The sequence below is a fragment of the Aptenodytes forsteri genome, unplaced genomic scaffold (assembly GCF_000699145.1).
Source record: "Aptenodytes forsteri isolate BGI_AS27 unplaced genomic scaffold, ASM69914v1 Scaffold2, whole genome shotgun sequence".
Classification (NCBI taxonomy): domain Eukaryota; kingdom Metazoa; phylum Chordata; class Aves; order Sphenisciformes; family Spheniscidae; genus Aptenodytes; species Aptenodytes forsteri.
Window position 1 is genome coordinate 2,684,952 of NW_008795695.1, and position 27,948 is coordinate 2,712,899.

The 27,948-nt window shown below is 36.1% G+C and overlaps 1 protein-coding gene across 1 annotated transcript in view; it reads left to right on the top strand.

Moving 5' to 3' along the window:
• Nucleotides 1–27,176, top strand: part of NCAM2 (neural cell adhesion molecule 2) — a 156,168-nt gene extending 128,992 nt beyond the window's left edge. The window contains exons 16-18 of the mRNA XM_009283059.1: nt 16,719–16,923; nt 21,246–21,365; nt 27,065–27,176. Coding sequence (XP_009281334.1) covers nt 16,719–16,923; nt 21,246–21,365; nt 27,065–27,176 — 437 coding nt within the window. The remainder of the gene's footprint in view (nt 1–16,718; nt 16,924–21,245; nt 21,366–27,064) is intronic.
• The last annotated feature ends 772 nt before the right edge of the window (nt 27,177–27,948 follow it).

Below are 27,948 nucleotides of genomic sequence, written 5' to 3' on the forward strand. Positions count from 1 at the left end.
TTGCATGCAGACATACTGTGAGGACTTGAATGTCTAAGAAGTTGCATGTTTTGAAAAGCAACTTTGTTTTGTTCCCACCCTAATATTAAAGTCAATGTCTAATTACCCAACTGCCTGTGCTAATTACATTGGTCATTCATATTTCAAGTGGACTTATGTCAGTATTATTGATGCCAGTTTTGACAGTCGTCCATTCTGGACTCCTACAATAATTCAGGAGCAAGATAAACTTATTAACAAGAAGAAACAACTAAACAAGTTTCTCTCTTCTTTATCCCTATACATGATCAGAATCTTCTTTTTATGTAATTATTCACTTTTTTAAGAGTTTCTTCTTTCAGCCTATGGGCTGGTGTTTGTTGTTGCTTCAACAAATAATATATTCAACAAAGAAATATTCACTATTTCTGATAAATGTTGTGTTGTAGTTTCCTGAGTTCCAAGTACCTCCAGCATGAAAGACACATGAAAGATTGTATTTAGGTTGGGCTTGGCTGAATAGTTTTGAATCTTGAGGAGAAACAAGAGAGTCGGTCGCGTGCTCCAGGTTAAGTGCTTAAATAATTTGTTTTAAAGTTAGACCAAAGTGTTTACCACTTTGGCTGCTGTGGAGAACCACATGTTGCTGCTATTAAGGTACACCTTTTCTATGGTTTGAGTACTTTATTTTCCAGATTTGTCCAGAGCACTTCAATGGTTACCATTTCATCCACACTTTAATCATAATTTGATGTTTCTATTAGAGTAATGTCTTTCAAGTGATTGTCTTTGGCACAATGTAAATATTAAATTTATTATTTTTTCTCTTTTTTCTTTCCCACTATCACTTCTTTCCTTTTGATACTTTACTTTTCATGTTTTATCAACTTTTTCACTTTTTTCTCCAATTTACTTCTTTTTCACAATCTTGATTTTCTGTAACGATTCTTATCCACACAGATAGATGCTGTGAAGCTACTAGACATGAAAATGGAGGCCAGTCCCTGCAGCTGAATGCTGCTGGTTTCTCTTTCATTGTAGTCATAAGTTTCTGGTGCATGTTTTGATGCTGTTGATAAGGCAAGCTATATGTTTTCTTCCTTTCCCTCTTAATTTTATATTTACAGGAAAATAAACACAGACCTGTCTCAAAAATTGTACTTTTCTATAGCTCTTCTAAAGTTTCCATTCATAGTTAAGATCCTAAATAGTGTAATTACTTCAGTCTGTGCATGCAAAATTCTTCTTCTGACTTTTTGGAAACCTTGTAAGTTCTGTGACAAATTCAACAGATGATGCTTGGCTCTTCTGTCTGACAGAACTTGGAGAATGTGACTTATTGAATTTGATCAATGTGATTTGATTCTATTTTCTCAACTATATCTTGATTATAAGAAATCTATGCATAGACCTTACCATTGTGAGTCGCATGGCTTTGCAGGTACACCATCAATTGGTCTTTCATGAGAGCATTTTGATTCTGTATTAATCCTTTTCACAAAGTTGTGCTTATACTAGCTTCTTCCATGACGTACTTAAAACTTTATGCTTAATACAGAGATGTTTTGTACTTTCTAGTGGATTTTAACAAACATTTCTTCCCTCATTTATAATCTATGAATTGTTTTAGTTCATAATATTTAATTTCATGTACTTTTCCTGTGCCTCTCTGCAGCCATGCCTCAGCACATAAAATAGGTCCCTGCCACCAGCCTCATTTCTTGTGACTGTAATGGTGCCACATTCCATTTCATGGCATTTGTTGGACTTGAAGCTCCAGGGGGCTCAATTTTGACCTTTATTAAAGAACAGGAAAAGTAGTTTTCCCTATTTTACACGTTGAAAGAATGGCTTCCAAACTGCAACTAGAACAATGTATACAAAAAAAAGCTCAATGAGTATGAGTCCACGTAGACATTTTACTGCATATATTTGATTTTAGAATTTATGTACTTGACTAAGTTTATGGTTCATTCCTCTGTTGCATACAGAATAATGCAAGAAAGCAATGCGCTTTAGAGCTAAGGCAGAATTAAATATGTATTTTAAGATACTTCCCTTCAAATTGTTACTAAACTTAACAAAGATAATAAATTAATAGTATATGTTGATTCCCCCCCCCCCTTTATAATTAATTTCTTTTGGGGTTTAATACCATTATCTTATAACTGTGAAATTAGTTGGTGAAATTTAAGGTTTTATGTATCTTCACCCATGTAAGGAATATTCTTATTTCTTAGAAATAATGATTATGGTCAGTTTTGCCAGTACCAATTTATTCTTAGAAGTCTTTACTTTAAAACATCATTAATAAAACCTCTTGTCATCTAAAACAACTAACAATCATTTTAGAAAACTGGCCTATGTCACAAGTAAGATGTCTTCAGAATGCATGTGTGTAAATCTGAAGACTTAATTTATTGACAGAAATACTTTTTTAAAAAAATTATGTATTTAATATAATGCAGTAGCTGGAATTCAAGCAAATGCTATTCTAAAAATGTTGGCTTCCTTCTGATCTGTAGAAAATCTCTCACTGTGTTAAGTGGGGCCACTATTTCATCCATGGCCCTTGCCACTATGTTCTATCACTTTAACCTAATGCCGTGCTATTCATTTGAAATGAATTACATTGACATGTGCCTGGCATAGTATGGTGAAGAAATAGAATTTCTATTCTAATTTTGTAAGAGTCAAAACTTTGGGTTCCCACAGTCAGTTCAGTGAAAGCCTATTTTTCCATGCACAAACAATGTGAATATATGCATTGACTTTGTTATTTAGTTTTATAAGTGTTATTCTTATAACAAAAACTATTTGTTTAATGCTTAAGTGCTTATTGAACCTACAGTCAGTAATTAATGAAGGATAAGGATCTTAACATTAAGCTATCATTTTTAATGAAACTTTTCTCTTTAACTGTGATACAAAGGATTTGGAATTGCTAGTTATCAAAAACTTTCAGATGTGAGAACACATTTTCAATTGAGTATAACTCTGACAAGTGCTATTGCTTATGCTAAATATTTTCTAGGGGAAGAATAACCTTGGGCAGGAAATTTTGCAAGAGGCTTTATTTTTTTTCTAACCATTTCTAAAATCCAGACAGTGAAAATGTTTGTTGTTGTTATTATTGTCACTTTTTTTCCTGTGGTAACAAAACAAAACAAAACAAAAAAACTGCAAGTACATCTCTACTTACAATCAGAGAACTAACATTTGGCAAATATGTAGTAAGTAGATGCTGCTTGTATTCTTGAGGGGGGAAAAAAAAAACCTGCCCAAGTCTGGCCTCATTAGAAGCCTCTGAAAATCTCAGTTCACAACTGATCAACAGCAAATAGTTTGATCTCCACTGAGTGTGCTTCAGCACAAGCACGCTGTGATCCGCTCCCGGGAGCTCTTTCTCAGTTTGCAGGAGCACAGTGGTGCACAAACACCAGAGGTCCTTGTTGGACCAGGGGAGCATCAAATTCTTTCGAGAGGCTGTTGTCTGCAGGCACATCCCTTCTGCATTCTGATCCCATTGTAAGATTGGGACTGGATGCATATAAGGAAACAGAATTTTCTGTTGTGGACACAACAGAGAGAGAGTGCTGTTCTGAATAATAAAGAAAACCAAATTGCAGATGCAATCACAACGAGTGAGCACCTGACACTGGAGCCCCCCTTATAATTAATTTCTTTTGGGGTTTAATACCATTATCTTATAACTGTGAAATTAGTTGGTGAAATTTAAGGTTTTATGTATCTTCACCCATGTAAGGAATATTCTTATTTCTTAGAAATAGTGATTATGGTCAGTTTTGCCAGTACCAATTTATTCTTAGAAGTCTTTACTTTAAAACATCATTAATAAAACCTCTTGTCATCTAAAACAACTAACAATCATTTTAGAAAACTGGCCTATGTCACAAGTAAGATGTCTTCAGAATGCATGTGTGTAAATCTGAAGACTTAATTTATTGACAGAAATACTTTTTTAAAAAAATTATGTATTTAATATAATGCAGTAGCTGGAATTCAAGCAAATGCTATTCTAAAAATGTTGGCTTCCTTCTGATCTGTAGAAAATCTCTCACTGTGTTAAGTGGGGCCACTATTTCATCCATGGCCCTTGCCACTATGTTCTATCACTTTAACCTAATGCCGTGCTATTCATTTGAAATGAATTACATTGACATGTGCCTGGCATAGTATGGTGAAGAAATAGAATTTCTATTCTAATTTTGTAAGAGTCAAAACTTTGGGTTCCCACAGTCAGTTCAGTGAAAGCCTATTTTTCCATGCACAAACAATGTGAATATATGCATTGACTTTGTTATTTAGTTTTATAAGTGTTATTCTTATAACAAAAACTATTTGTTTAATGCTTAAGTGCTTATTGAACCTACAGTCAGTAATTAATGAAGGATAAGGATCTTAACATTAAGCTATCATTTTTAATGAAACTTTTCTCTTTAACTGTGATACAAAGGATTTGGAATTGCTAGTTATCAAAAACTTTCAGATGTGAGAACACATTTTCAATTGAGTATAACTCTGACAAGTGCTATTGCTTATGCTAAATATTTTCTAGGGGAAGAATAACCTTGGGCAGGAAATTTTGCAAGAGGCTTTATTTTTTTTCTAACCATTTCTAAAATCCAGACAGTGAAAATGTTTGTTGTTGTTATTATTGTCACTTTTTTTCCTGTGGTAACAAAACAAAACAAAACAAAAAAACTGCAAGTACATCTCTACTTACAATCAGAGAACTAACATTTGGCAAATATGTAGTAAGTAGATGCTGCTTGTATTCTTGAGGGGGGAAAAAAAAAACCTGCCCAAGTCTGGCCTCATTAGAAGCCTCTGAAAATCTCAGTTCACAACTGATCAACAGCAAATAGTTTGATCTCCACTGAGTGTGCTTCAGCACAAGCACGCTGTGATCCGCTCCCGGGAGCTCTTTCTCAGTTTGCAGGAGCACAGTGGTGCACAAACACCAGAGGTCCTTGTTGGACCAGGGGAGCATCAAATTCTTTCGAGAGGCTGTTGTCTGCAGGCACATCCCTTCTGCATTCTGATCCCATTGTAAGATTGGGACTGGATGCATATAAGGAAACAGAATTTTCTGTTGTGGACACAACAGAGAGAGAGTGCTGTTCTGAATAATAAAGAAAACCAAATTGCAGATGCAATCACAACGAGTGAGCACCTGCCACTGGATTAAAAGGTCTTGAGTAAAACTTAGGTGGTCTCATAGAATGAAACATAAAATAAGGTCTCATTAAGGTTACACAGACAGTCCGATACTGGTATTTCCTTATTTTTCAGCATTTTCCTAATTTCCTAAAATTTGAAACCTTAAAGCTGTTCTACTAAACATTTTCGTACATATTTTACCTGTCATATACTTGTCTCTGTTCTTACTTTTTTAATAAAGCAAGAGAGGAGACTACTACAGGTATGTATAAAAGTAGAAAAATGAAAATTTCTAAATCATTTTCCTACTCTGGTTAGACATTTGAAGTACTCTTTACCAGTTATAAATTTATTATCTAAGCAAGTAATTCTTACAGTGCAGGTAAGTATATAAGAAGATGAGATAGGAATTAGGGCACAGAGAGTGATTGACTGTGAACTCTCGAAACATATTGTAAAAGAGCTAATGAAAAGCCTTGAGAAATTTTAGAAGCTAAATATACATTATAAATGACAAGTTGGCTTTTATCCTCAGTGTCACAATGCCAGTGGGATAAAGAGACAAATTTGGATCACTTATCTTTTTTCCAACTGACAGTAGCTTTGGCTGGAAACTACATAAGTTTCCCCTGTTAAATGAGAAAAATTTTAGGTCTTCTCCAATTTATATTCTTCTGCATTATGCATTTTGAGGTTATCAGGTACTTTGAATATGATGCTTTTCTTTTGGCCGTACTCTTCCCATCAAAGTCCAAAGAGGATGAGTTAAGCCAATATTATAGGGATTCTGTGACAGCAGAGCCAGACAATTCTGGGCAGTGTCCCAAAACCTCTGTAATGAGAAAGAAAAAGAGGAAGAGAATAATGTCCTTGGGTTGTCATGTATCTCCTGAGACGAGTAACTAATACAGTTTTGTTTGTATTTCTCTTTAAGAATGTTTCATAATTCTGTCTTTAAAAACAATGAGAGCAAGATTATTTTACAATATTTTGTACAATCTGTGGGAAGATACAGAAGATTTTAAAATCTTGTCTTCCTACAGACAAGAATGAGGAAAAAGTGAAAAGAGACATTTGCAAATTAAATTATAATTGGTAGGTATAGACTGAACAGCTTTAAAATTGTAGTTTAAACTGTATTAAAATGATAAATATGTCTTCACAAATTGAATTTCATATTCTGCTGTCATTAGTACTCAAATGTTAGATAAGTAAATTTGTTCCTTTAAATGTAGTAATTGTAAAAGGGATTTTAGGTCTTATGATTGACAGTGTAAAATGTTACCATTTTTCCAACATTGTCACATATTTTGAAATGCTAATATTCAACGGTATGTAAGACTGAAATACTAAAATATTCTACGCTGAACTTATGCCTTAAATCCAAATTGGTGGCACAGAAACTTAAAAAGGGTAATGATTATTCTGTGATATAGCAGTATATCTCTAAGGAACAGTATTTTTAAAATGTTTGGATTTACAACCTTTTGAGTCTAAGGCTGGCTTCTTTCCTAATCCGATTTTACTTGTTGTCTTTCTTGCTTCCAGAGTTTTGACAAGTTCCTAACATTTACAAATTATTCATGAATCCAAGTATTTACATAGTACAACTTCAGATGTGATCCTTCATTTATTACAGTAGGGTTATTAGAATATAAATTGCTGTCGAGCTAAATAGGAAAAATATGGTCCAGAAAAAGACACATATACTGCATACATTGGGAATAAAATATATCCGTCTGTGTGGTTTTATGAGGTGTACAAAACACACTATTATCAAGCAACAAAATAACATTCCACTTAATTTTGTGATGGAAGTATAAGGCCAAGCACTGATGTAAAAAATATAATGCGCATATGAAAAAATAGATATTTTAAAGATAAACAGATATAGTGGTTTCATTACTTAAGTAACCATATGACCAATACTCAGTTACATTCCTGGGCCTTACTATGTATTATCTTTCCAGCATGCAAACCTCATTCACTAAATTCAATAGCTCCACTCACATGTATATGCAAATGTGAAGTTAACTAATTAAGCCTAACAAAACAATTTTATTTTTTTAAAAGAGGTAATGGAGACTCATACACAATTTGTGATTGTGCTAATAGTCTCCAATCTTCAATCCAATGTCCAGTATGTTGATGAATTCTAATTGCTCATTTTTTCAGGAATTTTAAGAGAAAAGGAAAAAAACTCTTAGGAAGTAGTTTGAACAATATCAGGACAAGTGTAGCTTCTGAGGTCTATAATGACATCACTGAAATCTTTGCTACATCTAGAGCTCATTGGAGCTTATCACATTATACTTCATCCATCCCATTTCTCCAGGCATGTAAGGAATCTTCAGTTTTCCTTTGGTACACGTTTATCAGGCTTAATGTATAAGTGATGGAAACTCACAGGGAAAATGCTATTCCTTGCAATGCCAATGACAACTTCCTAATAAAGCCAATGGTGTCAAATATGAAGCGTAGAGAATCTACCAACTTTGCCCGTTTAGAAACAGTAGCTGTATGGAAGCTGTATGCTTGAGAGCTATGTTAAGTTTAGATGTTTTACAAGAACTAGGTCAAGCAACTGAGGTAGGAATGTCCATTTTTGTTCATTTTTATATGTTCTAAAGTCCTGAGAAACTGTAGTAGTCATTCTTGCCACCATAGTCCCATTATGTTGTATGATATTCTTATTAATAGTTCTGTATATTTATTTTACATGTTTAACATTTTTGTAGAGGCAATTTCTAGTGAATATTCTATTTTCATATCATTTTAATTAGAATATATGTTAAGTGAGCTCTAATACAAGCAAAGTAAATCTTACTGAGTATACGTTTCCAACAGAATTACATTTGAAAATATATACAATGTACTAAAAACTATTTCTGTGAAAAATATTGCAAGCACTGCAGTTTCTTTATGTTACTGTTTTCAAAAACAGTATGAAAGGCAAGAAAACAATCTGGATTTAAAGTAGTTTATTTTAATTTGTGAAACAATGGCATTTTTTTTTTCATCTCATTCATGTTTCACTACCATTTTGCTCCACTGATTTCTTTTATGCATGCAGTACTTGCTGTCATCTCTCTGCTTTCTCCCTGAAGAATGTGTGCATAGTGTAAATGTAATGTCCGTCAACATCTTTCCAAACATAGTGTCAAGAAATGTATGTAACTTTGTGCGTCTTTCATCTGTTATTCAAAGTTCATTTTAGTTTATGCAACTTCTGTCTTCATTTTTGTAATAAAGACAACTGACTTAAAGCATTTCTATCTGTATTTTCTTTATTACTGATAAATGCTGTTTTTCTTGTATTATCTACATTATGTACTTTGTGACTGAAGAGATTTTTTAATACTGTATCAATATTTTTGTTTCAACAGTAAACCTCAGTGTTTTATCCAATAGTGAATATTTAAAAAACCACAAAAAAAACCAAACAACAACAACAACAAATCATTAAAACTAGGATTCCTCAGTTTTTAGTTTGGTTCATATTAGGTGGCCGCCATGCTACTCCACTAATGGAGCAAGTGTCTGAAATGTCTGTATAAATACGCAGCCTGAGCACTTGATCCATACTGATTTAATCTGCCTGCTTGAAACAGTTGTATCCCAAAAGGCAGATGTTTTAATACTGGGAGAATCCATATTGGTACATGACACACTTATACCAAGTACAACTCTGCTGACACTTTCAGTTGTACCAGTGTAACTACTTAAAGTAAAAACATGCACCATATACTGGCAGCATTCATAATATTAAACTTCTTTTTTTGTAGCTAATGCTAGAGAATAATTATACATTTAAAATATTATTCCAAGTAATACTTCTCAAAACTGTTGTGTTTGCATTTATGTGTGTCTTAAAGAGCTAAAAGAAAGTGCTGTCAAACCTGAAATATTTTATCAATTCAAATACAATCCCAACATAGTTCGACTTTTTTTCAGGTCTCCTGACTACAGCACTCTGGTTACAGCTGTCATCCAGTATAAAGATGCAAAAATCTCTCAGGTCTCTGTGGTATGTGCACAGTGTGATTTTGAATTCTCCTAAATAATGCAATTAAAATAATTTATCCTTTTATGTAATAGCAGTACTGAAACCACACATAAGTGTATGTTTTCAATACCCATGTCAATCTTAATTAATCTGCACAGGTTCTTAGATATTCCTCCAAGAGACATGTTCAGTAAATCTGCTGTCAGTTTGAATGGAGGAAACTGGGACACAGAAACTTACTCATTTCCCCAAGGCCTTCTAAAACCTGGGTGCAGAGCTGATGCCACAAACTCCACAAAGCTGTCGTCGTTGCACAACCTCTCCCCGCTCAATGCACAGGAGGGCTGGGATCTCTCTGCCCGCTTTTCTCTGGGGCTTCCCGTAGAAGTAGGCAATGGTAAAAAAATACTCTACTACAGTGACTCAGTAAGCACATGAAAGAAGGGGTATGTAGCTACCTGATAACTCTTTAGGCACGTTAGAAATGCTTCTGAAGGCTGCTTAGGGATAGTTTGATGATGCCAGGAATAATTTTTAAAAACTTTGCTTAAAAAATAATAAACCACAACTCCAAAGAATATTTTCACAACTCAGCACACTTTTTCTAGTTAACACGGCCTTCTTTCCTTTCCCTTCTTATCCCTCAGTGGACATGGACAAGACATTGTTGACAGGAACACTCGAGCTGCTATTTACATTACAACATTTGTTTTATTTAGCTATTTCATTTATGTCTTGTTTAAGACACATTCATATGAAAAATGCTGTAAAGGGCCATTAGAGTAAATGAAAACTCAAGTCCTGCTCACTCAGTACCAGAAAAAGTCATAATAAAAGAAATTTTCCTATAAAATTTAGAGGAAAAAAGTCATTTCAGAAAACTTGTTGGCAAGAGGATCTCTGCCATAATAAAGAAAAGCTCCCTCACTCAAATAAGTATCAGAAAAGCATAACATTGCTGATAGACACCATTTTAGACATGCTCATTTCAGTAGCTCAGTCTCCATAACTGAGATTAATGCTCCAACTAATGCTGGTGGCACCACAGGCTCCCTTGACTGTGAATGCCCATCCCTTCTGTGTGTCGTTGTCTGTGGTATACAGCCTTTTCTTTATGGCTCCTCTTGCTGCCAGTGAAACCATTGAAACTCCACTGCAATCGGGCTCAGATTTCATTAGAGATAGTAGACAATGAAGATATGACATTTATGGGTAGAAGAGAGTAGAGGAAACCTTCTCTTTAGCTAGTTAGTTACATCAGGATCAATAATACCATCCCTCTATTTTTCAAAGCTGTATGTCAAGCATATCTGTCAGAACTTATTACTCAGTCGTGCAGTGCAGAGCACAGATCCTCATGTGCTTGTACACTGCCCTTCAGCAGTATCTGTCCTAGCAGAAAGTTATAGGAAAAATCACTGAGAAAGAAAAAACATTAAAATTAATGTCGATTACAGCCTTGTTAGCATCTTTTTGTATTAAGGAATGGGATAGAAAAGAATATTACTTACTGTCATGGTCTCTTTTGCATCATACATTCCCCCAGTAAATGTTGCACAGAATCGTAATAATTTTTTAAAAGATGATCCTGCAACAGTATTGATTTAGTAATGGATTGCTTAGTAATGGAAAGCTCTTGTACAAAGCTAAGAAATGGTTCCTCTTCTAATTAATATAGTCTTCCAGCATCATACCATTCTCACTAAAAAAGCTGGGTACATGCTACCTTCACATGCTACCCAAGATAGAGTTCATTCTGGGTACCTGTAACTTGTAAAATTTGGTGGGTGTCACACAGTCCTTGCATCCTGATCACCCACAGCAAAGGAGCTTGAGCACACAACAGCTCCATTTAAACCCCTCTTGGACTTTTCCCGTTGGAAAATGAAGGAGGAAGATGTTTTGACAGGCAGTGAGCAAAGTTATGCGAGTCCCACAATTTAGATATATCCATTTTCAATACAAGAAAATGCAAAGCATTAAAAGGCAGTGAAATACAGATATCAGACATAATTATTTTTAAAAGAGGAATGACCTTTTTAGCTGCTATCAAGAAATTATTTCCACTTATTATGTATGAATTTGAATGTACTTATATCCCCAGAGTAAAAAAAAAAAGGAAGCATTTCACAGCATCTGGAAACAAATGAGTAATTACAATGAATAAAATGAAGAACCATCCTTTGAGTATTTGCAATACCCTGCCTCCAACACCCTCCTCACAGTATTTGTGGGGATGGTGTATTATAGATGCATGTTACCTGTCTGGAATTCTATAACATTTCCGGTAAATCCTTTTGGTTTTGCCATTGTTGTTTTTCTCATTATATGTTTGTTGTTTGGATGTGTATCCTTTTTTTTTCCCTCTCCAGATCTTTAGCTTGCCAGTGCTTGTTCTAGCAATGGTCTTGGCCTTCCACCATTATAGTATTAAGTGGTAGAAAAACCTTGTACAGCTGTTTAACTTTTTGGTACTACATTATGATTGTTTGGATGCTCATCAGTGGATACTAATTTTTAAGATCTATGTTTTCTATCTTTTTAGAGGTTTTGAATAAGTATATACATCTTGTAAGCCTTTCATTCTAAGAAAAGTTCCAGATCAGATATAAAATCAAAGACAACATTCATAGGCAGTGCAGAAATAACCGTCATGGTTGGACAGCCTTTTTAAGGGTCAGTACAACAGGGCAGTTCAAGAAGACCATAAACAAGATTATGCTTTTTTTCTGCCACTACCCAGTGCAGTATTTTCATAATCATCCTCTAGCTCATAGTTTTCAACTACTTTAGCTTGAGAGCAGTTCCTACTTTAGCTTCAGACTAACCTGAAAGAAAGGACAAACTTATGCATAATATCCCTGCACACTCATTTGCAACGATTCAAATGTAGCTGCCAGGTGCTACCCTATGAGCGTAGGAAAGTGATTTGTATCATTGCTTTTTTTCCTTAAAAATGTAAATGACTGTAAAAGGTTAAGAGCTGTGTAGAATCATCTGCCTTTCATCTTTCCTTTAATCCATGCCTGCTAAAGAGGAGGGGAAGGAAAGAAAGGCACAAAAGGTGCTAACTTGCTTTTTTTTCCCAACAAAACTTAGAATCACTGAATGGTTGAGGTTGGAATGGACCTCTGGAGGTCATTTTGTCAAAACCCCCTGCTCAAGCGGAGTACTTATTATAAAGCTTGAAATTATTATTTTATTGTGCCAACAATTGAATATATACAATGTGATTCTGTAAGAGTACAGAGAAATTCTGTCACATCGAAGCACATACATTCGTGTAACGTCAGTCCGGATATATGAATGTTGCATATTAAGTTCCCGTCTCTTTGTGCAGAAGCAATAGCTTTAGTTTTCCATGTACAAAGGGTACCTGTACGCTCTGTGTACATATTTAGATGGTGGCTCTCTCTTTAGACCTGCTTCCCTTTAGAGTATCGGATATAGACTCCTTAAAGGGTTTCACTCTGAATTTACACTTGAGGGTCCAGAAAATTTATTTTTCCAGTTAGTTCTCTTCACTGGGAAATTCTGTTTTACTTGCCACAGCTCTTCATTGCTCTTTCCCATTCAAATAATGATTTGTGCAAAAATGTTCAATTATTTTATTAGAAGTTAGAAATACAACTTATTGAATAAATGAGAACTTGAAATTTGCCAATATTTTCCATTACATTTATAGAAACTTGCCTCAATTTTTTTTTAAATTTCATTTCTGAAAGTTTTGTAATCTTATTTCCATAAGTATTCACTGGCAAGCACTTATTTGAAGAAGTGGGTGAATGAAGTGACTTTGTTTAAAGTTGGCAGTTTCCTTCATTATCATGGCAAGGTGTATTATATTATTTATGCCACATTCTATACAACAAAAACCATATTATTCTAATTTTAGCATATTTTTGACAAATTATAATTAAAACTCATTCAGAAATATGGAACTTACTTACACTTATTTTTTTTCAAGTAGTGTTTTAAAAGGCTCCATTATGATTAGATTACTAAGTCAGGTATACAATAAACCTTTTCACAAAATTGTTAAGAACTGATTCTCTCACATTAACATTGAGTTTTTATGATTTAAAATAAGTGTGTTTTTAACTAGAAAAAAAAGTTATATAATGTATAAATACCTTATTGTTGTAGAGCACAAAGTGGAACTAGTATTTTGAGTCCATTTGGTACATACTAGAACACTGTAAAAAAACCATTTAAAATCATTGCTGCTTATAATGTATTTTTTTTACTGTTTAAGAGTTGTCACAGTAAAGCTAATCCCAATTTAATTTAGGGCAAAACTTTTTGATAACAAAGGTGTTTTTCAAAGTTGGTTGAAAGGCTATATGTTGAATGACATTAACATTTCATCCAGTCACAGAATTAGTACTTCTGTTGACGTCATAAGATATTAAGACAAAATTTCACATTGCTTTGATAGCATAGATATATTAGGATATGATTTTTGAAAGCAGTCAAGAAAGGCCTAAGTCTGCTTTAATAGTAATTGGCATTAGTTTTACAAGTGCCTTTTGCGGGAGCAGATAGACCAGTACAAAGTCCCAGCAATTTAAGAAAGAACAGAATTAAGCCAAAGATTGACTTATTAAAAATTAATTTTATATATTTTCATTAATATTAAAAATAAACCGTAACACATACTTTTAAAACACAAGATAGTCCAATTTCTGCCTGTCTTCAGAAGAAGAAAGTACATAAAGAGCCTAAGACAGGTGAGAAGGCTGATGACAGCCATGGTCCTCGCCCCACTGCAGAATGTGGCCGCGTTCCTGCCACTCTTCGGGGTGTGGGAGATAAAGGAGAGAAATGTTGGAAAAGTATTGGCAGTCATAAGAAATCAGACTTTCAAATATTGTGAAACAGAAACCTGTATGAACAAATGGGTTGCAAGTGGGAAAAATAGGACTTGGGACATGTAGGGCAATAGTAAAGATGAGGAATGCTGAATGAAAAGGAAATTATCAATCTTAAAGAGATAGAAAAATATGTAACAGTCAAATACTTAGGTCTCAGATGTCTCACCAATACCAAGAAGATTAAAAATTAAAAACAAAGTCTTCCCCACAACTATGGCAAATGAATATCAATATCATTGTACAAAGGAGCAATATTGTTACTATAAACACTACCTTCACTTGCCAGTGAAAATATTGTGTAGGCTTTTCTGTCACTGAATCATTTGGGGTGGGAAGCTTGCCACATCAGAATGTTCCAGTGACACTGGAAATGCTGTTTACATCAGTGAAAAATGTATCTTCGCATGGTAAAGACTTCTTAACACCGCATTAAAAAAAGAAAAAAAATCCTAAAAATACAAGAGCAATAAAACAACTCGGAATCCCTTTAAAAATATGGATTACAAGACCCTAATTTTTCTCCTCCACATTCTATTTAGTGGTTAAGAAGGTATAGAGAGGAAAACTTCACTGTATAAGGTTTCTAGAACTGGACTCTATAGAATTTACTGGTATTATACCTGCCGAAACATATAAGCTTTTCAATAAACTGGAATTAAATATCTATTTATATCTTCCTGGCAATTCAGACTAGTAAACACAAATGACTGATGTTTACAAAGGGAGTCATCAAATAGATGGGTGGATGTACAGATAAAGTAAGTTTTGGAAGATATATCAGAAATTATAATATTTAACTAGGAATGTTAATGTTAAAAAAAAAGAAAGAAAATGAATTCATGTGAAATGTTAACTTCCACCATTGCTGACGGGGCAATGTATAAATGGTACATCATTTCATTGCTCTGCCATTATTTTTGTTATTTATGTAGTGTTTTGTAAGTCTTTCTGAAGAAAGGAAAATAACTTTGAAGTAATATCTGTCTGTTTATCTGCCTATCCATGCATGTAAATATATACATTGAATTCTGGCTTATTGCATAATAACATTCTGAAGAACAATTCTGTAATAAAACAACCCAAACAACAGACAATGAAACCAATTGCATAAGAAGTAAAATGTTCCCCTTCTTTTGAAAAAGGTTCTTACTTTTCCATTTAAGAGTTCTATCACAGACTAACAAAGCATATATTTCTGTTAGTATGTATTGATTTAGAAGTCCTCAAGAAAATAAGTTTCAAATTATATTTGAAAGGGTAAATAGGTATTTTCTTAAAAATTAGTTGAGCAGAAATAAGAAAGCTTAAATGATAGTCTTAATCTGAAAACAGTCCACAATGTATCAGGGAGGTGGAACAGAAAGAAGAGGAAGATGATGGCAGTAGCCCCATTAAAACATTTATATTATATTATGTTACATTATATTATGTTTTGGTGTCTGTTACAACAGTATTCGAGTAATCTCCTGTCAGAAAAATCTTGCTCTTATTTTGGCAACAGGCATAGATACAGCTGCAAATGGAAACGTACCACTGCACTGCTGAATCATGCATCACTCCAAGGCATGGTAACACTGAGTAAGCAATGCTGATGTGCAACACCAACGTGCAAAAATCCCAGTTCCACTCCCCTGTGGGGTTTGCTCAGGACATAGCATCACACAAGGCAATTGTCACTAGCCAAATTTCTGAGCTAGGCTGACACCTTGATTTAGCTGGGTGCATGAACCATTACGGAGGTGGCTTTTTCTTTTTTCCCCTAGTTTATTGATCAAAGTCCTCTCCTTTATAAGGGCCGTCTGAGTTCACAAACACAGTAGTTGTTCTTCTGAGAATCACACTATTCAAAACAGTCAGTATCATTACTGTCTGTTATGGAAATGTCAACTGAGTCAAAACATTAAAATATTTTTTCTGAGTTTGGTAATGAAGTAAAATTAGCTAAGCATCAGCTTTGATAATACAAATACAGAAAGCAACATCAGGTGTGTAATATGTTTATTTTGAAGTGTGTGAACGCATTTTCAAGGTACAAGACTATACAAAATTAGGTCCTAACCCTATAATCATTTAATAATATGCATAGTTTTTCTCATACTAATTTATTTAAGACTAAGTGTGTGCAACTGTTTGCAGATTAAATAGCTTGAATTAACTTCTTTGAAGACTTTTTCATTCTACTTTAATTCAAAAAATGACCTTTACGAGCATAAATACTGTTTTGGCACTCTCTTAAACCTTTCAGTAATTCTGCATAGCACCGCTGCTAATTAATTATATTTGAAATGTGGAAAATGGCAATTTATATCAATGACAATTTATAGCAACTATTATTATGTTGAACATTTTAAGTGTTTTTCTTAGGCTGCATACTGATACTCTCAGTCTTGGAATGTTAAGATGTGATGTTATTTGTTATTAAATACTGTCATTTATGCTCTGTGACCATATTGGAATTTTGGCAATGGGAAAATATTATGTAGAAAAGATGGGGGTTTTATTTTTTAATCAGGTTGTATACATGCTTAATCTTCAGGACTGTTTATTTCCATTAATTTCTGAATGGTTCATTTCTAAACATCCTTTAGCCTCCTGGCCTACAGCTTAAAAGCTTTAGAAAATGCTATTCTCTGGGATGAATTTTATTAATAAGTTTTAATTTTCTTTCCTTCAAGACACTCTTTTTAATGGTCTCGGACTTGGTGCTGTCATTGGCCTGGGAGTGGCAGCCCTTTTGTTAATCCTGGTTGTGACTGATGTTAGCTGCTTCTTTGTACGACAATGTGGATTGCTAATGTGCATCACCAGGAGGATCTGTGGGAAAAAGAGTGGTTCAAGTGGAAAAAGTAAAGAACTGGAAGAAGGAAAGGCCGCTTACTTGTGAGTATTAATCACATATTTTGGAAACTTCATTACAAGAAAAAGTTGGCTGTCTAATTTATATTAACTTTATGGCCATTTTGTGGTGTGGCAAAGGGAATGAATAAAATGTTTCTATTACTTGGAAAAGTGTTCCTCTGAAATGTATAGAATTGTTCGTGGTCAAATGTTGCCTTAAAAGAAAAATGGACACAAAAAAGGCATTTACCATACCTCACTTTAAGACGGCCTTTTTGTGCAGCTTGACACAAAGGAAATCAGTCGTAATTCAGTAATAGTTATAGGCACATCTTTGGTCCCTGAGGAACAGGTAACAGATCATTGTAACTCCATTTCTACAAATCCATCTTTTTGCTGCTAATACCCAAAAACTCAGCTTATGGTTGTGGCAGTGCCAGTAAATCTGGGAGTGAAGGACACAGTATTATAGAAAATCCATGAAAAAGTTTTTCTTCTCAGATATAGCACTTGATGGAAAATCTTGTTTCTTGCCCGTAGACTTTAGGAATAAAAAAACTGTTGATTTTTAAAAATAGGAGTGCTGAGTTGGATGTGGGTGAAATGCTGGTGAGCGTGATTGTTCTTCATAGCAACAGTCAGTGACTGCTAAACATAAGTGGGGAATAAACAATCCTGATTCTCACAAATACCTTTGTGTGGTGGCTACTTCATCAGACAAATGCGAATGAACCAATCATTTATGTGCAAATATGTTCCCTTAAATGATAAGAGTGGATAGTAAGATCTCTGGCAAAACAGTTCAAGCACTGATTGCATAAAATAATAGTACTTTAAAGACCCAGCGTTTACAGAGTTTTCAAAGGGTAAGCTGGAGAGAGGACTACTTACGGTCCCTCATTTTAGGCAGTTCCATTTTTTTGCTAAAAAAAATGCTTAATTTCCTCATTGTGTTCATCTGATAGACTTCTTATGCATACACTGTAATATCTGTGAGAATGCTGTCTTTATGTCATTTAAATAACATTTACTGGTCCAATTCCTGTGTTCTGTAGCTCTCACAGTAGTTAGGCCTTGCAGTTCATTCACCTGCAGGTTCCCAGATCCTGTCCTTCTCCAGATGCCTGTAGAGTAGATCAGATTTTGCAGCCCTCATTATTCATAGCTGTATTGGGCTTCTTTGTCGTCGGTAGTGAAGGTGTAAGTGTCTTTTTTGGTTTTAGTTCTGGCTATTGGGATCCAGAGACTGTGTCTTTCTTAGGTAACTTTATTACATTTCTTGGTTGGGTTCTCAAGTCTTTTGGAAACAGCTCCATAGAACAAAACCAGTCATAAGCAGGCACAGAGTATTTACATCAAATAATGCTTCTGAAGAGAAGTTATGCCATAAAATAGCTTTTTCCTAATTCTCCACAGCTCACAGTGAGCGAAGAAATAACAGCATTTTTTCTGTTGTGTGAAGCCAACATGTCCAGGTCAATAGAATCAAGATGTGAAGTTTCTGGCTCTGACTCAGCTGTCCTTTCCTATTGAGCACAGCACTTCAGTTTATGCTTTCATTTCCCATTCAAGAAGTGACCAAGTACGAATTGGTGTACAGACCCTCCTGAATGGAAAAGACCTTAGGGAGCTAAAGTGGCAAATGTCGCTTGACAGCAGTTTATATCTTGCTATCAACATTTCATACCCAAATGCCATTCCATGCTGTCCCAGAAAAGCATAAAGTTGGTCACTTAATATTAATTCCTCCATGTCACTTCTTTTACAAGCACAACTATCTTATTTAATTATATTTCTTTCCTTGTTGGTGTGATCTTCAGTCAGTCAGATCTTAAAATATTCGGGACTGTTCTTATTTTAGCCTGTTCTCTGCATAAATAAACTGTCAGGCTAAAATTTCAAGACAGGCTTGAAGAGTCAAAATTTGAATTTATTTCATGCCAACTGCCATTCCCTAAAAGACACTGACATTTCCCTGTTTTAAATACATCAGTTTGCATTCTGGATTTTTGAGTGGGTTTATGGTATGGTTCTTTGTTACATTTTGATTGTAGGATATATATAGTCATTAATTATGTTCCATATGTAATGAATGTAGATGATACAATGCATGTAACATACACACAGCCACCTGGAACAGAAATGGCATAATGCATTTCCTACAAATCACTTTCCCTTCTGTGGAATTTTTAATTGTTACACAGTTTGTACTTTCTGTACTGATCAATTCCTCAATCCTGTGTGAATGCTGTTCACGAATAATGCCTTTTTTAGGCTTTTGGTCATGGAATAATTTACGTTTGTCCGTAAGACTGTAGATGTACAGTAGACCAAACCAAGTAGAACTTACTATTCCCTCCACCAGTCCTACTACGATCCATAATCTTTTCACAGATAAGAAGTAGCCATGACAGTTCAGTGCATCATCTACAGAAATGAGCATTGCATCTGTGTATCTTAAAGTAGAATTTCACTTGCAGTGGTGAATAAGCACATGCAAGGTTTTTTTTAAAAATAACCAGAATCTTTTAGACTTCTACCCGTTAGTTCTTCCCTAGTCAACTTCTTGGCTACATATTTATCTGTGCTACACTGCAAAGATTTTCCTTGAGGATACCTACCAGAGGATGGTTTTCCAGGTGCTTCTGAATAGATGGATTATTGTAGTTGTAACAGCCTGTTTAACAGTTATTTTCTCAGGAACAATATGAAAATGTGAGATATGAATTGGACAAGGATTTAACTAGGTCTTTACTATGGCACATAGCAGTCTGACTGCTCTCTAGAATATCACAGGTCCAGAAAATAGTCTGTTAAATATAAAAGTGATTGTTCCTCTGTAACTCGGTTACCCTGTGTTTCCAGACTGCAGCTAATGAAGTTCCAGGATACAATTCCTGATCTGATGACAGGAATAGGGATGAAATATTTGCATGGAAAGAGGTTTTGTTTTGGAAATATCAAATATATCTTGGGTATCCTTTGATCTGCCTTCTGAGAATAAAATTATATGCAAGTTAATTAGTACTTATATTGTTAATACTTCTGTAGCAGTGAGCAGCTATTTCCATATCATGGTCATATTGTTGAGAGCAGCACTGTGGAGAAGGACTTGGGGGTACTGGTGGATGAAAAGCTGGACATGAGCCAGCAATGTGCGCTCGCAGCCCAGAAGGCCAATCGTATCCTGGGCTGCATCCAAAGCAGCGTGGCCAGCAGGTCGAGGGAGGTGATTCTGCCCCTCTACTCTGCTCTGGTGAGACTCCACCTGGAGTACTGCGTCCAGCTCTGGAGCCCTCAGCATAAGAAAGACATGGAGCTGTTGGAGCGGGTCCAGAGGAGGGCCATGAAAATGATCAGGGGGATGGAACACCTCTCCTATGAAGAAAGGCTGAAGGAGTTGAGCTTGTTCAGCCTGGAGAAGAGAAGGCTCCGGGGAGACCTTAGTGCAGCCTTTCAGTACTTAAAGGGGGCTTAGTAGATTTAGACTAGATATAAGGAAGAAATTTTTTACGCTGAGGGTGGTGAAGCACTGGCACAGGTTGCCCGGAGAAGTGGTGGATGCCCCATCCCTGGAAACATTCCAGGTCAGGTTGGACGGGGCTCTGAGCAACCTGATCTCGTTTGAAGATGTCCTGCCCATGTCAGGGGTGTTGGACTAGATGACCTTTAGAGGTCCCTTCCAACCCAAACTATTCTATGATTCTATGATTATCAACAAAAGCATAATGACAATACTCAGTGCTCCATCTTCCTTACAATTCATTATCCAATTAGCACAAAGTTTATTCATTTACTTACATGTGGGAGGCTAGCATTTGTTCCTAACATGGGGGAAATATGACACAGAAACAGTGAGTTTCTTCTACCAGTGTGAGCAGAAAGGGCCAGATTCTTATCACATAAGGGCTTTTTACACCGTTCTGGCAGCTGGGATTGTCACAATCTCAGGAGATTAAAGTACACTTCTGCAATGTGTATACTAACATAAAGGCTCTTTACACTGCCAGAAAACTTCAAGCATAACTGGGTGTCAAGTCAGATATTTATTATACTGGGTTAGGAAAGTTTACATCTATTCCCATGAAGAGGCCGTTGTCTTATTATTTAGTCATAAACAAAATGCTCTTTTGAGATGCTAATCCATGATGTTTGCAGAGTTAGGTAAGTAACCATGGATACAGGATGCTTTGAAGACTTCAAGGAATTGGGAACACGCTGTTAAATGTGTCTCGGTGGTGTTAGTCACTGATAATTAGTTCTGCCTTTTCTTTGCTGACTTTTGAGAGAATGGATCATGGTAATTAGTTATGTGCAATGTATGTTGTTAATATGATGAGACTAAGACTCTTGATAATTTTTAGGAAAGATGGATCAAAAGAGCCAATAGTGGAAATGAGAACAGAGGATGAAAGAATTACCAATCATGAAGATGGGAGTCCAGTAAATGAGCCAAATGAGACAACTCCCCTCACAGAACCAGAGTAAGTAGCCTGACATTCCCCAGAGTTTCACACAAGCTCCTCCTGGCTGTGAGGATGGACTGGGCTTCCCGCGCTCTGAGAGGGAGATACACAGCATCACCAGAATTGTGTGCTGCGGCAATGCAGTGTATGACTGTGATTTTTTTTTTTTTTTTTTTAAATAATTGATCCAATGGTACCCCACATACAACAGCTGCGGTTATCACTAGATATTTTTCTCTTCTTTCTGTGACCCAGAGTACAACCACATCTGGGTGTTATCCAGCCCTTGGATGGCAACACCGCGATAGCGGCAATCCTGCAGCATATCTTTACACCACCACCTGTTTGGAGGTTAGCAAGTATCCAGGGAAATTTTCTGGCCCTCCCCACTGCCCTGGCTCCTGAGGAGCTTCTCCTGTGCTCTTGGTGAAAACAGACCTCGTGTCAGGGCGGGGGGGCCTGCCATGCCCTGGCCTGCCCTGGCCCTGCCTAGGGACCAGGAGCCCCACATCAGCTTCAGGCTTGTCAGCAGCCTGTGCCCAGCCCTGGCCCCGGTGGGACACAGACCGACACTCTGCTGCTGCCCCCAGCTCTGCCCGCTGCATTCAGGGGCTGGAGGGTGAGGGCAAGGCTCTGCCTGCGCTCTGTGGCTCTCAGGCTGCACCTGAGCTTGCCCCTGCTGCTCCCCTGCTGCTCGCAGCTAACCTCCAAACCCCATGGAGAACCATGGCCAGCAGAGGCAGGTCACAGCCCTGCCACCTTCTCTCTCAGCCCCGGCACCCGCAGACACCTCACCCCCCCCAGCTCTCCTGACCCTGCAGTGGTGGCTGAGCAGGAGTACAAGGATTTTTTAAGTCGGGTGCAGCTGATCTTTACCACCTACTCAGCATTTATTAACCACTCTACGGGAATAATCTCCTGACTCTCAGGAATGGCCTTAGTCACACACACATCCCCACACACCCCCTGTATGTAGGGCACAATGATCCCATGCTCCAGAAATCCAGCTCCTCACAGGGTGGTCCGTTCCTGCTTTCATTCACGAAACTGAGAGCTTAGCTCAGTATTTAAGTCCACGTGGTATAATTGGATTAATAGCACTGAAGGGCAGCCACTTTGCTCCGTTCCCTCATGCCCCCTTCCCGTCCCTGTAAGCTGCTCTCAGCACAGAAACTGCAGTGGTTCTCGCCCAGGCTTGCAGGCTCCGACTGCCTCCTGAGTCACGGGGACCAGCCTTGGGCTTGGGGATCCCGGGCACTGGCAGTCACGTCTTCTCCTCCGTTTTGCTGCTGCAGCCCCTAGAACAGTTTAAACTGGGTAAAGTGCCTGGTGTTTGTACCTGAATAGCACTTTTCAAAACCTGTGTGGAGGATAAAGTAACATTTGTGATAGGGCACAAGCAAGCTCGTATTTTGCTAAGCTTATTATTACAATGAGAGCTTCTGATGTTTTTTTTTTTTTCTTCTGAAAATTTAGTTTGAAGAGAAACTAATATTTCAACAAAGGTGATGACAGTACCATTCCTTCTATTGAGAGCCCACCTAGTGGTGTTAAAGGACATGAACTGATTGCTCAAGAGTTTCATTTCTGAGCCTCAAAAGTTGATTGATGTGAAATTACTAAAGAAAGCTCCAAGTTTCTTTGGTTTGAGCCCAAAGCTTTTTATGTGTTGTGAAAATCTCCTACCTCATGAGATCTTAAAGCTGTCAGGGCTACGAAGACAATTCTGTAGTAAATATAGAAACTCACCTGTTGGTTATTTGATGGAATCACAGTTGTTTTTTAAAAGGAGAGGATGTTCTTATAAAACAGTCTTTTTCTCTTTCTGAAAATTGCCTTCCTTGCCATTATCTAGAACTGCAAAAGCCAGAACCTTTAATAAGAAAAAAGCCTGTGTTATTGGCTGTCTTTGGCATTTGTAGTAAATGGGGTGTGTGTTAAGTAACTGTACATTAAGCTATACACTTCTTTGAAGAACCTGTACCTGAAGACTTCAAACTTGTGGTAAATAAATAATTATGAAATTTGTTGAATGACTAGTGATATGTTTGCTCTTCATATTAGACTTTATAATGAGGGGCACTGTAGAGAGCCCACAGTTATCTAAGGAGTCAGGGGAATGTAGTTGTAAACATTGTACAAGTCCAGTGGGCCTTGGATATGTTAGTGGGTGAGGCACCAGGGCCACATTTTTTCATACTTCAAGACTATTTGTAGCACCAGATCTTGCAAATACAAATGAGATGCACCTAGCAAGGGACATGATACCAGGAAAGATTAAGTTCAGTTCTTCCTGCTTGTCCCAGTCATTAGAGCAGCTGACAGGAGTGAAATATGAGAAAGTTAAAATAAAAAATGTTTTATTATCTTAGGGAAGGGGGAAAGAATCAGTCACTGGTAGCACGAAAAAATAACTAAATCATAGGGACAACTGATAAGGAGTTTGATGGGTATTATGTCCTTGGGAGAATAGGACTGCTAAGAGATATTAATAATGATGAGAGTTTCCTTTTCGGTAATTTCTTCTCCCACAACCAATGGCAAAAGGTAGCAGTCCAAGGTACAGCTGGACAGAGGTCAGCTAAAGATTTGGCACAGTGTCACTTAGGAAACCAAAGATGAATAGAGCATCATGCAATCAGGACATCTGAAGGGACACTGGTGCCAAGGGAACATGGAAAGACCTTCTGCTCAGACACAGGTCATAACTGATGAAACAGAGAAGCAATATAAAGTATGGGTGGGATGCCACTAAAGGAAAGGAGGACGCAATAGGGTAGAAGTAAGTCTCTCAGTAGGAATAACACGAAAATGCATTGTCAACAACAGGTGCTATCAGCCATAAAGGCACACGCTGGGCAGGGCGAGGATGACCAACAGGGATCTTGGAGGGAAGAGCTTAGCTTGCAGGAAGGAAAAGTTTCAAGGACATTCCAGGCAGGCAATGTTCATACAAGGTTGGATTCATTCTGACTAATTATGGCTGTCTTCAATGTATACAAGATAAGCCTTCAGTTTAAATTAGATGAAATATTTGAATAATTAGTTGAAATATTTTGAATAATACCAAATTATACTCAGAACTTTAAATGCAATTTAAGCATTTGTGGGAAATAATTAATAAAGAGATTACTTCCTCTTACAATAATAGAGTATTTTCATTATATTGCTCAACATATTATTCGGCAGTCTATGTTTTACCTTGCCTCAGATGATTCTTGTCAAAGCCGGGTTTGGGATCCATGTGTGACAGATGAGCACAGAGCACTTTTACCTGCAAGTCAACAAGTTTTAATAATGCTGGCAGGAAATCAATTTAAGCTGTGCATTTCATATTACATTTCTGTAATATGATTAAAATACCACACGCAATGTGGTACTATAATTACATCCCTAGTCTGACATTATTGTGTTTCGAGTATTGGTTGAGTTTTTCTCAGTATTAATGAAGCTGGGTGAATTCCAGTATCAAAATGGCTAGCAGCCATTTTCCTATAAAACAGGAAAGTAAATATTCTAGTTAAAGTTTTGTATGGGTAATATCTGCAGACTATTGCAGTTAGGCCACATGCAGTGCTAGAAGAAGTCAATATTATTAATGATTGATAACAGACAGCATCTGCTTAAAGCAAAAGAACCTTTTAGAGTTCTCTAGTGTTTTAGGTTTTTTTCTAAAAAGCTTTTATTATAAAATGCTTTAAGATTTGAAAGGATTAGTCTGTCCAGCTGAAAAATATAAAATTATTTCAAATAGATGTAGCTAAAGACAAAATAGGTGTAGGAAAATTGGTGTAATTAGAACATTTAAACTTGATTTAGTTAATTAAAAGAGGAAAATGATTGAACCTGTTAATAGAGATTAAATATTAATTAATATTTGAAACAAATGGAGAGGAAAATTCCAAAATAACAAAAATGTTTTCATAGTCAAAGAGGATACTGTCTAACAATAACTGAACTGATAACTTCACATCATATAAAAAAAAAAAACAACAAAAAACCACAAGTTTTTAAAGACAATAAGGGCAAAGAATGGTGGATGGACTTTTTGATGAGGAACACTTGTAAAACATTTTATTTGTTTGTAGTTCTTTTTTTTTTTTCCTTGCTTGCATTGAAAGCAAGGCTAATTTTATCACACTGTTTGCATGAACATGGATTTCAGTAATATCTAGTATCTTTCAACAGGGTTCTAGCAAATCTTCCTATCTCAAATAATTTGAAATTATTTGTAACATGCTCTTAATCTACTTCTTCAAAACCAATTTATTTAAATTTCCACACACTATATTCTGTCAATTACCCAGTTTTTACTTTGACTAAATATTTCCTCCCTTTCAGCACCATCTTTTTAGAATTTACTCTGCCTTTATATAAAACTAGATTAAATTAGGTCTTTCTTTTAATACTAGTTTAAGTGCTTTGCATTATCAGGCCTTTAACACAGGTGCCTGCATACCTAAAATGCATCTCATGAGCTGCGCTTCCTCTGCCCCAGTGTTTTATCCTGCTTTAAAAATAGATTTCTGTTGATTCTGCTGTTTCCATTCTTTCAGGCGTCATGTTGTGGGCTGAAATCTGTTTCCTTTGGGTGTGCCTTGTGAAACAGACAATTACTAGGGACCTCCCTCTGTGCTCAAAGCCAGACAGCTGATATATATCCCACATATTTTACTGTAATAGAACAACTTAGTCTTCTCTTTGATTTCTCTCAGATATAGGTTGCGCTCATTGTTTAACCTCTAGATAAACAGCAACTTTAATAGTTCGTTTCAGACAGCCTAAATTTCCTAAGACTGGGAATTTGGGTATTGCTTTGTTTTATTTGTTGTTATTAAACACTGTTATTACAAGACATTCCTAAGGGATTCCTCAGGCAGGTTTTGAACAGTATATTGCTCTTTGGGACATCAAAGTAATCACAGTGGAAGTTTACTGAAACATTTAACAGTTATTATTTATATATTTGACATTTAAATACTGGCAGTAGGGAATCAATGATTTTCAAGACCTTTTTGAATGAAATCAGTGTTTTGTCTTTCCTGTAAAGTAAGGGTGGGGACTCTCTTTCCATCGGAATTAAGGATTATAAAACTCTTCAGAGTTTTCACTACGTTAGTCTTAAAAGACCTATAAGTTATTAATGCAGCTAGATTGTGTGATCTAGCAAAAATAAATTGTAGAAGTTTCTAAATAATAAAATAACTTCCATTACCTCCTTGTGCTATAAGAAGTTCTTTCCTTTACCTATGTCTTGGCATAACCTCCAACGATAGATGTCGTCTCTCGTATACAATTGAATTTACATTTAGAAACAGACATAAAAAAAGAGTATAATCTAGATTCATCAAAAGACTTGACTGTAAGTGTTTCGCGGTATCCTAGGGTACACATACCTCTGTACTGTCTTGGGTCAAGTTATTTGGCATTCTATTGTTTCTGTTGTCTTATGGAAGAAACTGCATTTTGGGCAGCAGCAAAGTTCTTATCATGTGCCATTTAGCTTTTTCTGGCTTTATAGAAATAGAAGGAGTTAATATGAATTTCTTTAAAAGCAAAGAACCTCAGTGCTCATAATAAAATAATTATACATTATTGTCAATAAATTATGTTTTTAGAAACACTGTGAACTGTATAAGCAATACATACGTTGTTGACTTAAATTCCAGATTATGTGTTATTTATGTGTTACCATGATTCCTCTTTTCTTCTGATAGGAAGCTGCCACTAAAGGAGGAAAATGGGAAAGAAGCTTTAAATCCAGAAACCATAGAAATCAAAGTTGCTAATGACATCATCCAGTCAAAAGAAGATGATAGCAAAGCATAATAAGATAAACTACAGCTGTCTGGATAATGCATTTGGATTGAAGTCACCCCGTGACCAAAACTTTACAGCTGACCATAATTTCTCGGGAAACTTAAGCTTGGAATAGTTAGTACATGTGTACATATGATGAAACAATTTCTGTCTACAGTTCCTTTCTATTTTTTTGTTAATGGTTTTAGTATGTAGTTTTGCTGACACCAAGTCCCATGATATAAATTTGAAAAATCTGCAGAATAAGAACTGTAATTTATTATATGACAAAGTATGTCTATTTAGAAGAATAGTTACAAAGCACCCCTAACCACAAACAACACATCAGGTCTCTCCAGATCTTACAGTGCAAGCTACATACATAAAGTGCCATATACTACTGTATTTGTCTCCATTTATAATAAAAGTTTAGGTTGCCTTTAAAAAAAAAGAAAACCAGTCTCAGTATCATGTTTAAGACCTAGCACTGGCAGACACTCAGTAGTCATTCCAGCTGTGCTTATCACTTGAAGCAAACAAAAAAAAAGACACTCTTCAACATAGAGCCAGCTCCACCTGCAGTTTCACCTGGGTTCTTTGGTAAAATAAAAAGTTGATAACCACAATGTACAGATTTAAATAAAATTAGCTAAATATTTTGTAGCAGTATATTGGCCTCATCCTAACTACATAAGTGGGACTCTGAAAGGCTCCAGGATTTTCAGTGCTTCAGGTTTTCTGTACTAAAGTTTTGGAGGTCGCATGTGAACTAAGATGCAGCAAAGGTGTGAAAAGAAAACTC